Source organism: Phoca vitulina, unplaced genomic scaffold (assembly GCF_004348235.1).
Source record: "Phoca vitulina isolate PV1807 unplaced genomic scaffold, GSC_HSeal_1.0 scaffold53, whole genome shotgun sequence".
Classification (NCBI taxonomy): domain Eukaryota; kingdom Metazoa; phylum Chordata; class Mammalia; order Carnivora; family Phocidae; genus Phoca; species Phoca vitulina.
Window position 1 is genome coordinate 9,075,643 of NW_022589756.1, and position 16,151 is coordinate 9,091,793.

Consider the following 16,151-nt stretch of genomic DNA (forward strand, 5'->3'; position numbering starts at 1 on the left):
GAGGCTAAACATTTTTACATGTTTATTAATCATTCATACTTTGTGTCTACTTTTTCTTTTCACCATTTTTCTGTTGTGTATTCATGTTTTCTTATTGACTTGTATATTTAACTCTTTATAGAATGAGATCATTCATGCTTTATGCTATATATTTACATTTATTCGTAATTTATTTTATTTTTCATTTAAATACAGTTAAATCCATTGCTTTATTCTTATGCAACTACCTTCCATCATTTATGCTTCCTCGTTTGGATGTTTTCTTCTAGTTTTTTTTTTTTTTTTTTTTTAATGATTTCACTTTCACATTTCACCCTAATATATTGGGTCTATATAAGTTGAGGATCTAATTTGGCCTTATTTTCCAAATAGTCAATTTTCCCTTTCTCCTTTAAGATTCTTTCTTTCTTGCATATAAAGTTATTATATTTGTTGGTTCTATTGATCTCATCATCAATTCTTGAACCAGTTTTGATTATTAGAACTTTATAATTTCACAATATTTGACAAGATAGGCCCATCATTACTATTTGTTATCAAAATGTTCTTAGCCATTTACATCTTTTTTTCCTGGTGAACATTAAAATCATATTGTTGACTCATACCACTCCCACTGAGAAAAAGGAGAGAAGAAAAAAATGTGTGTGTGTTTTAAGTGCATTAAACTTAAAGATTCATTTCAGAAGAAATGACAGTGTCATATTATTCATTCTTATCTAGCAATGTGTTATATGCCTCTCCATTTCTTATGTCTTTTTAATACCTCAGCAAAGTGAGTACAATTTTTTAGTTTTTTATGCAGTTTTTATATTTTTCTCATAAGCTATTTTTATTTTTATCATTTTTCTTGCTTTCTTAAATAGATGCCTTTTTTCTGTTAGATCACATCAAACGGGTTATTTCTGATACATGGGAAAGTTTTGATATTTTTTCTACTTAGTACCCAACCATCTAATTATTTCTGAGGCATTTTCAATTTTTCCCTTGGCTTTCTTGATATAGTATAATATGCCAACGATAATTTTGTGGCCCTTCTTCCCAATATGTTTCTTAATTTTGTTTCATGTCTTATTGTACTCACTAGTACTTTCAGGAAAACATTAAATTGTAGCCAGAGAAAAAATTGTATTGAGGCTATGGGCTCTCTTGTCTTGTTTCTGATTTAATGAGTTGCTGCTAGCATTTTATCATTTTATTATTAATGTTATCACTCAGTTTTCCTAATATTTTATTGTGAAAAATTTCAAACATACAGCAGAGTTGAAAGAATTTTATAGTTACCACTTAGATTCTACCATTAACATTTTACTAAAAATACTTGTTTTATTACACATCTCTTAGCAGATTTTTAAAAATCAGCACTGCACTAATTGTTGAAGATGCAGGTGAATATGGCAGTCTCTTAGCCTTGTTTGTTATCAAGAAGTGGCCAGTCTAAAAACTTTCAATAAAGCTTTGAAATGGGAGCTTATAATGAAAACTGTTCGACTTATTATGAAAACTGTTCCACTTATTATGAAAACCGTCGGAGTTCTCTCCGGCAGGTAGGAAACCAGGAGTTCTCAGCCTTTGCTGAGCATTAGAGCTCCCGAGGAGCTTACAGATATCCTGGTGCCCAGGTTACACCCGAGATCAATGAAATCAGCCCCTGTGCAGGTGGGACCGTGGCCCACACCCTAGGTGATTACAATATATGCCTCCAGCTGAGGCCCACTGGATTGCAGGATGAACGCTGGGAGAGTGTGTGTGAAGCTTGGTGTGGATGAAATGAGGAAGGAGAGCAGTCCTTCCTGGCGCTACGTTGGGAAGTCAACTAAGTGGAAACTTGGAGTGTGGCTTGCAGAGTCTGCCTGGGGCAAGGGGCCCAATAGGGTCCAACACGGGGATCAAGGAAGCTCTATGCCCAGTGTGGGGCTTGAACTCAGGACCCCAAGATCAAGAGTCACGTGCTCTACCGACTGAGCCAGCCAAGCGTCCCTAGAGAGTTTTGAGTGTCATGTTCAAGATTCTCAGCGATGATTCATACCAAAGGAAGGAATGACCTGGTGAAACAGGGATGAGAAGTCTTTCGACCAAAGAGGTCACACTATCCCGCCTCCAGCCCAAAGTCGAGGAATATGTTGCTTTTTGGCTTTTTTCATTCCATCCTTTCTTCTTCTGGCTGCAAGCTTGTGACACACTGTATGCCTCTATAATAGGGGATTGTACTATTATTGCCCAATTAAAATTCGTTACACTAAAAAAAAAAATGAAAACTGCCAGTGTTAAGCATCAGAAGGGTAGCAGTCTAACTTGGATTACAGAGGAAAAAGAATTGAAGTTAGAATTTTTCAGTATTTGACCAGACTTTCTAGAGAAGAGAAAACCTTTGTTCAGCTAACAGACGACTTAAAAAAAAAAAAAAAAAAAAAAAAAACAGCTGCTGTTCCAGTCTACTTGCCGGGTGTATTTATTTCTGTAGTGAAATACAGTCCATCAAACTATGATAGTTGAGTCACATTAGCCCTTAAGACCATCCCATTCTTTTTGTACTGACTCTATTTTCCCACGGTATTAGTCTCCTAGGGCTTACATAAAAAATTTCTACAAACTGGGTGGCTTAAACCAACAGAAGTATATACTCTCTCACAGTTCTGGAGGCCAGAATCTGAAATCAAGGTGCCAGCAGAGTTGGTTTCTCCCAGAGGCTCATAGGGAAACACTTCCATGCCTTTCTCCTACCTCCTGGCAGTCGCTGGCAATCCTTGGTATTCCTTGAGTTGCAGATGCGTCATCCCAACATCTGCTTCCATTTCCACACTCATCTTCTCTGTGTCTGTGTTCTTCTCTTTCTCTTACAAGGACACTCGCATTGGTTTTAGGGCCCAGTATGACCTCATCTCGATCCTTATTATAATTACATCTGCAAAGACCCTATTTCCAAATAAGATCACTTTCTGAGGTTCTGGGCCAACATGAATTTTTGGGTGACACTATTCAACTCACTACACCCAGCAATTTCCTTAGCAAGCAGTAGTAGAAAGAGCATCAGCTCAGAAGTCCAAAAGCTTGGCTCTGATCCTGGCCAGTTCTGTAACTTTGGGGAACCTTGTTATCTGTAAGCTTGTCACTGTCTCCATTTCTCATATGAGAATGTTGATCAGTGAATAATCTTTCAGGGTCCCTCATTGTCCTAAAGTCTACATTAAATAGTGAAGAATCATATGCATAGCTAATTTCTGGCTCTACTCCTCTTTTTTTCTCTGGTCCCTGATTGTTTCTCAGGGGTACTTTAAGGTCTGATTAGTGTCAGAAGGACTTTGACATCTTTGGATAAAATATAGAATATCACTATCCTGGTTTGTATGTGAATGTGAGCTAAGGGGGTTCCTTATTTCTTAGGCCTTTGTGGGTTAACAAAAGACAGTTGCCACACTTGGAGGTTTTCCCATTTCTTTCATCTCAGCTTTCACTCTGTTGGTTAAAAACAAAAATAAGAAAATTTAAAATTTTTTTGTTGCCAAAGATCATTTAACACATAGATGATCTCAAGTAAGAGACAGGACAGTTAGGTTCCAAAGTGCTCCAGTTTCATATTATTCTCTTCCCTGCCTACTGTCCAGTAATTTTACTTAGTGATGAAGAAATGCACACTAGATTATAGATAGTGGGCAATGTCTGACAGTCCTGAAAACTTATTTTGAATTACTAAAATGGTGAGGCTTAAATATCTCTTCAGGAGATGTGCACATAAAGGCACAGAAAAAAAAAAAAAGTTCATTTACATGCCATTATCCCTTCCTTAAAGAGTTAGTCCCCATCTTTTCTGTATGCTCACCAAGACACAAAAGGAGGAATTTTCTGGCTGCAATTTTTATAGACTTCAGTGTTATTGAAATGGAAGTGCTTCAAGGACATTTCCATTTGTTACTAGCTTATGGTTTCTCATCTCATGTAAATTATTTTGCCACTTTTCATTTTAATTCTTTGCTGTCATTGTCTGGCAAAACGATCATTTGATTTCTCTCTGTGAAGATATTCACTGATTACTCAGCTGACAATGTCCTTTGTCTATAAAAGTGTAGTGCCCTTAGGATTTATTTTATTACTTTTTTATTACTACCTGTAGATTTCTGTTTACATTTCTTTCCCTTTTTTGTCTTGGAAAATGTCTAGGGCTATAAAATATTCTTATTTGGAACAAAAGTATGTTTTGAACTCCAGAGTTCCAGTTTAGAAATAAATCTCTTTTAGGGTCTTAGAGCCAAGTTCTCCTACAATTTGTCCACCTGGTAACAGTAGAAAAATCTATTTCTTTGACATAATCTAAAGGTTAAAATGCTTGAAGGTGAATAATAAATAGTGTGTACTATTCCTAAGACTATCTTTTTTTTTTTTTTTTTTTTTTTTGGTATGGGGATAGAGAGGTGCCTAAACCCAGGAGGTGAGGCTGTCTTGAATTATTACCATTCTGAAATGTCTCTTGAATCTCACCTCTCCTCTCTGTTTCTGCACCTCAGCCTACTGCAGACCCTCTCCTCAGCTCTTGCCACACTGCCTAACTGGCTTCTGCCTCTAGTATCACCAGAGATATTGCCCTACAAAAATAAGTCTGATCCTATAATACCCCTGCTTAAAAACCTTCATTCCCAGTTGCCTAAAAAAGTTAACTGCAAACTCTGTCATACCCTTTAAAATCTGGACCCTGTGTTCTGTTTTTGTTTTTTGTTTGTTTTTTCAGTTTGGTCCCCAACTGCCCCATCTTATGTACAATATATTCCAGCCACACTGACACACTGAACTCCTTCCTATTCTCAAGAACATTCTAAGCTCTTTCATAACTCCCTTTCTTTGTATATGTTGCTTCCTCTGCCTTGTATTAATTCACTCTACCCACCCTCTCTGCTCTCTCTTCAAGACCCTGCACAAATGTTGGTTCCTCTCTGCTCCCATATACTATATTCATACCACTAATATAGTCCATTCTGTGATATTTTATAATATGTTTCATTACATACGTACATCCCCCAGTGACTACACTGGGAAGCTTTGTCTGATTCATCTTTGCCACCATTTAGCCAGTTGCCTGGTATAAATTAGGACTTAACATTTTTTCATGGGCTAAATGATTATTTCCAAAATCAAGGTCAGTAGACCTGTTTCCCAACTTCATTGATAGTCTATTGGTTATATATAGCTCAGAAAGAAACAACTACACTAATGTAACTGTATTCACCTCTTAGTCTAAAACCTCCGAGTATACCTAGAGAAGATAGTGTACAATATGGCGAGATCTCAACTGGCTTTCTCCTGAAAGATATTCATGGTTTCACTAAAAGCCTTAACTGCAAACACTGTTTTCTATGTTTTCACCTCTGTTTCCTTCTTCCATTCGTTTATTCCCTCATGTATGTATGTATGCATGTATGTATTTATTCAACCATTTATTGATCAAACAGTTGCTTTTTGAATGTCTGTTATATGCCAATCAGATTCTTTGGGCTTAGATAGCTCCTCTTGTGAGTAACTAGATAGAAACTGTAGTCAACCATCTTCTTTGATGCTTCCCTTTTTTTCTGAGCAATTAATATGCTCTCTTTCACAGAGCACATATGAAAAGGACTTATGGGATTTTGACACTAAATTCAGATAAGTCAGTAATGTGATGTGGTTGCAGGGGGACCATATAGTTTATTATCTAAAGTGGGATACTTTGGGGAAGTGAATTTGTTAATAACCCAAGATAACAGCACTCTCTCAGGCAAACCAAGATCACCCTATATATAACCCCTATAGTCTGATATCAGATTGCATTACTAGTTGCCTTGTTTTTCAAGCACATCTTAGGTTTTTATGCCTTTGTATCTTTGTCTTTACTGTTAACTTTGCCCTTTCCTCTCCAATACCTGAAGTCTGTGCATCCCTCAGAAGACTGCCCAGTTCAGTGAGCTTTCCCAGATCAGCCTCATCTGTGGAAATATCTCTCTGAATTTATTTAGCTCATCATTTATATCCTTAATTAGCAGCTAGGTATATTCTGGTTTGTCTGTTAACTGTTTTGACTATTGTTTTGACTTCTACTGTTTAACTATTTTATATATTCCTCATCAGCTGAACCACATGTTCTTAAGATCAGGGCTTATATTTGAACTTATATCCACTCCTCAAGTACAGTGCCTTATTCACACTCATGTAATACATTTTTGTTGAATATTTTATTTCCTGGCCTACTTTTGTCTTTCCTAAAAACTCTTCCACTTTATGTTGGTATTGTGTGTCTGTTCCCACTTGGGGCAGGGGGAGGCTTTAAGAGCTTTGCAGTCAATATTTTTATTACATCTTAAACTTATATATTTACCATGGGGCATCTTAAAGTATATTATTTTATCAGTTTAGATTATGCTGTCTCTCTTGAATTCATATTTTTCAAACATTGAATCACTACGGAAAGACAAAAAGATGAAAGTGGTACTCAGCTGGGCGTACACAGCTCCAGCTGGAGTAGTACATTTTGCTGAAAATTTACATTTTGAATAGGCCTACATTTCTTAATTATAAAAATAATAGGACCTTAACAGAGAAGAAAGGACTAATTGTAAGGCTTAGAAATATAAAACTATAGTGAATTCTTAGATTCTTTGATTTGGAAGAAGATACTGATTTATTTTTACTCTGATCATCTTTATTTTATATAATTAGATCCTAAAAATACACAGTAAAATTGATCTTTTAAGACTTTTTAACTCATTAAGTCATATATACCATGAATAACTGCAAATTCTAACTTAGCTTCCAAAAATGCTGTGGCTTTATCCTACTAATCATTAGAATAACAGTCACAATCCTAATATTTTCTAGCAGATCCAAATACACTTTACCAACATAAATTGTTTATGGAGTATTAATCATTAAACTAGTGTTTAATTTTTTCAGTGTTTTCCCAAAGTTCTTTTGTTAAAAATTTATAAAAATAGCATATGTTCATTTCAAAAACTGAACAGAGAAGTATATAAAACAGAATGTGAAAACCAATCTTAATTACCACCAATACTTTCCTGTCTTCCATCCAGCCCCAGTATTCTTGCTCTCAAGAGATAATCATTTCTTTTTTTTTTTTTTTTTTTTTTTAAAGATTTTATTTATTTATTTGAGAGAGAGAGCACATGAGAGGAGGGAGGGTCAGAGGGAGGAGCAGACTCCCCGCAGAGCAGGGAGCCCGATGCGGGACTCGATCCCGGGACTCCAGGATCATGACCTGAGCCGAAGGCAGTCGCTTAACCAACTGAGCCACCCAGGCGCCCAAGAGATAATCATTTCTTTAGTATGTATCTTTTGAGACCTTCTATATATCCCTGACTTTCAGCAGTTCATTTACAGTGGTATTTATTTCTTTTGGAGACCCCTGCACTGGGTTGGTGGGGACTTTGTTCATCATTATTGACTTGTCAGCACTGCCATCAGCAGGGGAGTGCATATAAGAATGAATCAGACTTGTACCTCAAGTGGCTTTCGGCATAGTGGAGGAGAGATGTATACAGTGATAACTATAATTCAAGATGAAAAAAATGTGAGGGAGGAACAGATGGAGTGCTATGGGATTCATGGGGTGATATTTACCTTTGACTGGCCAAGAGCTGATAACTCAACATATATCCTGAAAGACAAGATTCAGGTTGGGGGGAGGCAAAAAGCAGATATACTGGCAAGAGAAAGGCACAGAGATACCAGGAGTTTACAAGGTTATTCCATTTTCCTAGACTGTAGCATGCATATATGGTAGTAACAGCAGATAAAGAAGCAAAGGTACTTTAGGGGAGAACTCTGAACACCTCTATAATATACTTTTAAAAAATTTTAACAGAATAGTGCCCATGACTAGAGATGTGCACTAGGAATATTAAGCAGACATTAGAGGGGGTGGATGGGGGGTCAGTCACTGGCTTTGCAGTAAGTTGGAAGAACAGTTGCTATAATGAGGTATAGTGGCCCCAGAGCTGCTGCTGAAATAGGACCTGTAGGTCTTAACAACACCCATGTTCCATCAGATCTGAAAAGGCCTTGATTATAAGCACACCTTGATTTTATGTACTAGTGACGGGGGACAAAAAAAACTACTGCCAGTTAATTTTCAGAGACCACCAATTATAAGATACATCTTGATTTTAGGGATTATAATAATAAAGAAATGTACATCACAAAATCAGTGAAATAGCGTAATTATATAGGTACAGGGAAAAGATGGGGCATGCAAGAAAGATAGGAGACAGCTGAGAAAGGAGGGAGGATGAGATCAGAGATACAAGTGGAGAAGTAGACCTTAAAGAGGAGAGGGCATCTTCCTCCACCAGGAAATGAAGAAATGAATGAGCAGTGACTCAAGTTGAGAGGCTGAGAAGCTAAAAACATCACACAAACTTACATTAAATAACCTCCCTCTTGGTAAAAGAGGAAGCAAGGTCATTTGTAAAAAGAATGACTGGTGGGTTTGAAGGCTTGGGACCTAAGAGTGAAAAGGCTTCAGGTAAGTGGGGCATTAAAGATGGAGTATTAAAAAGTTAGAAAGGACAGAAAGAGTTCCCATCCAAAATGAGGGGCCCAGTTAAGGTTGAAACCCACAGATTTATAAAGAAACCAATTGGCCCTATTTTATGACTTTGTCCAGGAACACTTGGAGAGAAGGATGGAAGAGAACATGTGGAAGGTGCTTTCTGCAGGGTAGGAGATTGGCTGGACAGGTATGGTGGAAGGACAGAGAAGCAAAATAAGTTTCTCCTAAGGGATATTGTTGATCTGGCTCGCCATGAAGTTCAGGCTAAGAGATGAAAGGTGAGGCCGGGAAGAATAGATAAACAGATTTTTTTTAAGTTGTTGGGGGGAGCGTTTTAAAGGGATTCGAGATTATAAAGAAGGTGAAGGAAAAATTATTCTGAAGAGGAGTAGTAAGGAGAAAGTTGATTGGGGGGATGTCAGAATTAAGATCATGGAGGTAGAATTCAGAAGGTTGAGTCCTGAAGATGTGTGATCTTTCTAAAACACAGATGGGTGTATATCTATCTCAATGTGGCTTGAAAACCTCTGTTTCAAGATGACGTCTTTACTACTGACAAGAACAGACAAGGCTCTTCACAAGCTGGCCTCATCCTGCTTTTCCAGGCTAATATCTCCTCATTTCTTCCTGTGAACCCCATATTCTAACCACTCTGGATTCTTCTCTGTGGCCAGAATCCTCAGGGCTTTTATCTACCTTTGGCTTTTGCACATGCTGTTCCGCTTGCGTGAAATGTTCTTCCTCCTCTTCTTCGCCTTGCAAACTCCTGCCCATCTTCAAGACCTAACTCAAGATGGCACTTCCTCTGCCACATCCTTCTGGGTCCCTGCAAACAACACTGAGCACACTTTCATCTGTGCTCCAGCAGTACTCTCTTCAGACATCTTATGGAATTTTACCACAAGCATATTGATTTATATGTCTGTCTCCAGTAGATTGTAAACTCCTTGACGTCAGAAGCTATCTAATTCTCTTCACCCACAGTGCAAGCCTACAGTGTTAGGTACTCAATATCTGCTTTTGTTGTCTTTGTTGAACTTTAAATAAATGAGCTAATCCAGTGCTTCTCCAACATTAATGTGCATTCAAATCACCTGGAAATCTTGTAAAATTCAGATTCTGATTCAGTCTGAGGTGGGGTCTGGGATTCTACCTTTCTAACAAGCCTCCAGTTGATGCCAGTGCTTCAGGCTCATGAAACTAATTGCCCAAGTAAATAGCACAGGTGGAGTAAAGGTCAGTAGGAATGTGGAAGTGGAGCAGTTATGGGGACAGTCCGTTGGAAAGATCCTCAATGTGAACACCAGAGCCCTAAAAATGATGACAGAAAATCATGTAGGAAGAGATGCTTAAATCGTGGAATCAAGCAGGAGACCACTGTGGAGGATGGTAGTTGACAAGCCTGGTATGATGTAGTTCTAGGACTTAATGTTTTAGCAAAGGAAAGGCTTTCCCGGGATGGCAGCTGCTGTGTCAAAGGATGTGCTCCATGGAGATGGTGGGGGTGGGGCAGTGGGGGCAGGGGTGGTGGCATCAGGAGTGGGGGTTTGGGGTTTCACAAGAAGGGTTTGCAGCCTCTAGTTGTTTATTCCTGATAGAATGGCATTTCTACCATCGCAGACCAGAGGGTGAGGGAAAGGAAAAGCTGCATTTTAAGGGAAGGGAAGCCGAGAGGGTATAGAACCTGACAAGGGGTCATTTCCTGATCATAACATGAAGATCCTTTTTCTTTTCTTAAAATCATGGTTGACAGAAAAAGTAGCCCTAATAAACATTCTGTTCCCACATAGAGTCTCACAGGTCTGGTAATGCTAAGGAGGAGTTCTGTAAACCTAATTTCTTGTAAGTACTATTGTATAGAATATGTGCTTTTTTTTTTTTAACATATGGAAAAAAGCAAAAACATCTACATCTCCTCCCACTAAGCCCCTTTCCCCACAGCAAAGTAATTGATTTTTACAGCCTAATGTGTACTCTTCCAGCTTTTATCCATGCAAATTTATGTACACATAGACAGGAATTTTTCAAATTCCATAATGGTATTTTCCATGCACATCATTCTGCAGATTGTTTTTCTTACTTAGGAATGTTGTAAACATCCCTCCAGGTCAACGGTGAGAGAGCTCTAGCTTCTTTTTTCCTGGTCATTTTTATTTTTTTATTTATTTTATTTTTTTTTTAAAGATTTTATTTATTTGACAGAGAGAGACACAGCGAGAGAGGGAACACCAGCAGGGGGAGTGGGAGAGGGAGAAGCAGGCTTCCCGCGGAGCAGGGAGCCCGATGCGGGGCTCGATCCCAGGACCCTGGGTTCATGACCTGAGCCAAAGGCAGACACTTAACGACTGAGCCACCCAGGCGCCCCTCCTAGTCATTTTTAAATAGCTGTGTATAAATATAGATGTCCCATAATTTGTTCTGCCATTCTCCCATTGATGCACAATTTGGTCATTTAAAATTTTTGCCACTACAAAATATGACACACACACAAAAGTCCTGCTGTTACCGGTGCCTCAGTAACAGAACTCCATGATTTCAACCACCCGCATGTGTATCACAAACAACTTTTATATCAAGGACAGCTTTCGGTGAAGCAAAGCAGTAACTAGGCCTGCACTAATATAGTAGCCACTAGTCACATTTAGCGATTTAAATTTAAATTTGCTAAAATTAAATCAAAAATTCACTTCCTCAGTCACATCAGCCTCATTTCAGCTGCTCAGCAGCCACATGTGAGTAGTGGCTCCCCTGTCGGATAGTAAAGGCCAGACCATTTCCATCCTCACAGAGAATTCCATTGGACACCCTGGACTAGACACATAATGTTACATCATAAAGAAGACCGTATTTTTCAGTGGGTTAGTCTTTTAATGAGAGCACATTTTTTAAAGTACAAACTTTGTGTCTTAATTGGTTGCCCCTGCAGTTACTTCAATGAGAATCAATACCCAGATGAAGCTAAGAGAGAAGAAATTGCCAATGCTTGCAATGCAGTTATACAGAAGCCAGGTAAGGCAGCAAGCTGCCACTTTCCTCCATGGTGGAGCTCTCGGCTTCAGATCATCATTTGGGACGAGAAATCTTCTTTTACTCATTCCACCTGGGTGCCATTCACTCCGTCCTCGCCACCTTCCTGTCTAGTCACTGCCCTGTCCTGTTCAAGCAGTACTTCTTAGGGATGCAATTCCAGTACTCCAGATCAGATGTGCACATGGAAAGTTTCCAGGGAGTGTCCCTGCTTAAGATATGAGAGACCTTGAAATTATATAGACTGTATAGATTTCTTTCTCCATAAATATAGCATAACTATGTCAATTCCAAAATAATTTTAAAGTTTGGAATATTTAAGTAAGGCTTGTAAATGAAAAGATTTAGATTTTTTTTAACAAGTGTTTTATAATTCTGTATTCCTGTTTGAAGAAAGAATTCTTATTGGAGTTGGCTTCTTTCTCCTTCCCATGTTGTGATGACTTCTGCATATAGCTAGGAAAAATTAAGGGTAGTTCCATTCTGAAGTTGTATTGTTCTCATGCAAGTCAGCCGAGCCACTTAAACACACATATGACTTTTCTTCCATGTGTTAAAATATTATTCCACATTTCACGGTTTTTGTTACCAGAAATCATTCTCAGTTAAGATGATCAATTGATCTTCATTTGGCTGGTTAATTTGATTGGCTTAAAGGCTATCTGTACAAAAGTATCAATGTTTTATCATAATTAAAATATGATTTATTCTCCCTTACCCAGAAGCCAGACTTCTAGCAGTCTAGACCCTACAGACACACCTCCAGCGACCCCACCTATACCCTTACTTCACACCAGCCAAAGTCCCACCCATGAGGAGAGCAGGAGCTTGGAAGCTTCCTGGAAAACACTTCACCCTGTATCATCAGTGCTTTAACCTGTTTTCTGGCTTCTCCACCCACTGTGGATTAAAAGCTAAAACAGAAAAGACCAGTGGAGGAGGGAAAGGTGCAGATGGGCCCTTGTTGGCCGGCATGGTGCTGATCTGTAAGAAGTCACATTTGACAGCAAAGAAGCTAATAAATCTAAAATGCAACCTGAATTGGGCTATGCGTTCTAGCATAGTTACAATAATGGATGGTCAGAGTGACCTCTAGTCTTCAAGAAAACATGGGTAATAATTGTTCCCTGCTGTCTGAAGATAGCAGGAAACAATTTATATAAGGCCTTAAAGATGTAAGTAAACTTGAGCTACCTGAAAACTTGATGAAGACTGACATACTCATCTACAATGATGCTAATTAAATGAAGCCTCCATGGACTATCCTATGAGTTTTGAACCCTGGCAGCCTGACTTTGTGGAATTCATTAATTTTGTATTTAGTATTGGAATTCTTTAGTATTATGTGGCTTTCTGAAATATTTTATGTTCTTGGTTGCTATTTTTGTATTAGTTTTCATTCATTTAATAATAGTTTAAATGTATACAGAATACTAAAAAACAACAAAACCTGTATCTGTTATTCTGGCAATAAATGCAGTTATTCTGGCAATAAATGCAATCAAAAGAACTTTTCAAAAAGAAAGTATTATTCCTTAAAACTAGTCTCAGCTACAGACTATCTGAATTTTATTGCATGTATTCACAGGCAAAAAACTGTCTGATCTGGAACGAGTTACCTCCCTGAAAGTATATAATTGGTTTGCTAACAGACGGAAGGAGATCAAGAGGAGAGCCAATATTGGTAATGTATCAGAGAGGCTGCTTTCCCTTTTGAAGCAGTCATGGACGTTGTATTTACTTTGAGAGCACCTTCAGTTTAGAACTGCAGGTCTTAATGATGCTAACTTTTAAGCCTAACAAGAATTGTCCTTATGTTTTTCTTTGTGTTTTTAAGAGTTAGTATTATTAGCATTATTTGTATTATATTAATAATGGCATTGTTCTTAATATTCTAGAGTCTAGAATTAGGTATGGCCCCTGACTGCATGACTCCTGTGCTGCATATTAAAGCTACTTGCTAAGGTCTTGAGCGAGGGAATGAGACCCTGAGCTTCTTTGTTTTTTTTATTACTGGGCCATGACTTAGATATTAAGAAACATGTGCTTAATAGAATTGGAATGAAAGAGTCTTAATAGGGAACACAGCAAAACACAGATTTTTAAAAAGAGCATTTAAGAAATATGGACTGATGAAATTGGGGTGGGAGATTGGTTTTGAGCTTCTAAAATTGTATTTCATTTCTAAACTTAACTCCCTACCTCTCCATCAATACAATTCTCAAACACTTTATAGAACCCTGAGACAGGAGGGCTGTTGAATTACTTGGTAAGTATTTATGAAGCACCCAACAGTCAACCACTCAAACGTGGCTCGCATAGCAGCAGGGGCTCCAGAATGACAGATGTGTTTCTCCCCTGGCCTGTGTGCAGTTTAATTTTGTCCGTCTACAATTTAAAAGAAAACATACAGGAATCTAGGTTCTGGTTTAATTACACCCTAGTTTCCTTAGCACAAAAATTAATTCCGTGTTCAAGCGATTACAATAATGTAACAGATAATTTAGGGATCTATTTGCTTTTTTCGAAGAAGCAGCAATCCTGGAGAGTCATGGGATAGATGTACAGAGTCCAGGAGGCCATTCCAACAGTGATGATGTTGACGGAAATGACTACTCAGAGCAGGTGAGCAGCTGAGAGCAGAGGTTCTTGGTTACAGAGCGGGTGGGACAGTATGACAAGTCAATTCTGTGGGTGCGTTTTGTATGGGGTGGGAGAGAGGAGACAATCCAGTGTCCCTCCACTCTGCTCATGCGTGTAGTTAGATTTTCATGTAATTTGAAAGGAATGTGGTAAGATTCAGTTGTCCTGTTAAATTTGTGAGAAACTGTTATTCACCCACATGGATTTATTGTCATACAACAGGATACTTGGCAAGTACGCAATGGGGAGGAGGAGGAGGGAAGAAGTTCAGAGGGAGGCAGAGAAGCAGAGAAGGTAGAAGAAGAGAGGAGGATCTGATCCAAACAAGCAAGTTACACCATCCACCACACACACACTCAATGTTTGAGAAATACTAGGGGCTACTGGGTAGCTGTAATCCATGCCTAAACATGTACCAACGCAGCACACAGTAGAAGGTCCCACCCACCACGGCCCCATTGCAGTGAGAACCCTCATGCCCAGATGAGTGGTTCTTTCAGAGTCTCTGGCACATTGACACACACATCTTATCATAAATGCATGTCTTATCACGTCACCCTGACCTAGTCTTCATTGCTTGGGGGGAAAAATATATTTAATTGTAGCCACTGGATGGAATAATTCAGTCACTAAGAACGTGGGAGTTTTCCCCCCACATATCTCTTGACAGATTTCATTAAAATTGTCATAGGATTTAAAATTCATTTCTGTTTGGAATATGAAAAGAATGTATGCTCTCTTCTGGACCCTAGCAAGGAAACTTTTGTTCTTTCCTATGGTGTCTATACACCTCTTCGTGGCCCCTCAGCCAGCTCTTAAATGTAGTCCGCTCTGTTCTTCCCTCTGCCAACCACTTTACAGCCTCTGGCTACCAGCGTGAGTGCAGACAGGCTGTGTCCAGGAGTGCACACAACCCCCTTTTCAACTCTAAAGACCAGTCTGTGAAAATGGGAATGAAACAGTGATGCCCATAGTTCCCAGGGATTACCTTTTCTCTTTTTAGGACTCCAAATCATAGCTCCACATTTTATTCAAGCAAATATTCTGTCTTTCTAATCAAAAATATTCCTGTTATTTTTCAGTCTACCAATGTAGGTGGATCATTTCCACCATTTTTTCCACATGCCCTAAGGGCAGCACATCCCATGATTTTTTTTCCAAAGGGGCTTACCCTTTCCAAAGCTTTCTGATGCAGAGTTCCCCTGAAGATGTGACAGGTGAGAAACTTACCCCTTATTTGTAACACCATCTTCAGTGCCTGACAAACACCCTGCAATGCCAGTTTCCTTCACAGCTTTATTGTTTAACACATTGAGCTGTGCACGGAAGGAGAGCTTCACACTCGCCCTAAGTACGATACCTGCCGCTTCCCTGGCACAGCAGCCTGACAGCAGAAGAGCACCACCCATGGTCTCCCGTAGCCATTTCCGGCTGGTATACTTTTGTCCTGTTGTAATTGAGAGGTTTTGGTTTTTTGTTCTTTTATAAAAGTGCATCTTTACCCATTAGATGTTGGTGTCTGTAGTTTAGTTTTCTCAGTTCAGCAGAGAGATACGATGAGGTCTGATAATCTGTTTGTAAGAGTACCAGTCCAGAATTTAATAGCTCACTAGTTTGGCCTTCAATGACTAGTGCTACGTTTGTTGCAAACTAGAATGATCAGATTTGACTAGCATCACCAGCAGTCTTTCCGATAGAAGGAATAAAATTCTCAGCAAGAAAAAAACATTTTGGTGCTTTTTATTTGTTGAATCATAAAAATGTCAATTGGAAGTCCTGACCTATTTCCATTCAGTGTCTACTTAAATACATTTCACCTCTACTGTGTCATGAGCCTCTCCCCCACTGTTTCCTCCCACGAATGTTCTGCCTCGCCTTGCCCTCAGCATGCCTTTCTGTGAGTTGGAGAATTTTGCCAGTCCACTAATAACACTTGTTTCTTATTTCTGCACAT

At 38.8% G+C, this 16,151-nt stretch overlaps 1 protein-coding gene across 12 annotated transcripts in view; it reads left to right on the forward strand.

The window, feature by feature from the left end:
* The window catches only part of HMBOX1 (homeobox containing 1), a 206,621-nt gene that overhangs the window by 176,357 nt on the left and 14,113 nt on the right, over window positions 1–16,151 (forward strand). For 6 of the 12 annotated variants that reach the window (XM_032389158.1, XM_032389155.1, XM_032389154.1 and 3 more), the window contains 4 exons: window positions 11,454–11,536; window positions 13,143–13,238; window positions 14,085–14,179; window positions 14,420–14,491. In XM_032389158.1, the coding sequence (XP_032245049.1) occupies window positions 11,454–11,536; window positions 13,143–13,238; window positions 14,085–14,179; window positions 14,420–14,491 (346 nt within the window). Of the gene's footprint in view, window positions 1–11,453; window positions 11,537–13,142; window positions 13,239–14,084; window positions 14,180–14,419; window positions 16,149–16,151 lie in introns of those variants that run through there. The other 6 variants (XM_032389159.1, XM_032389160.1, XM_032389166.1 and 3 more) reach the window with 6 other exon arrangements.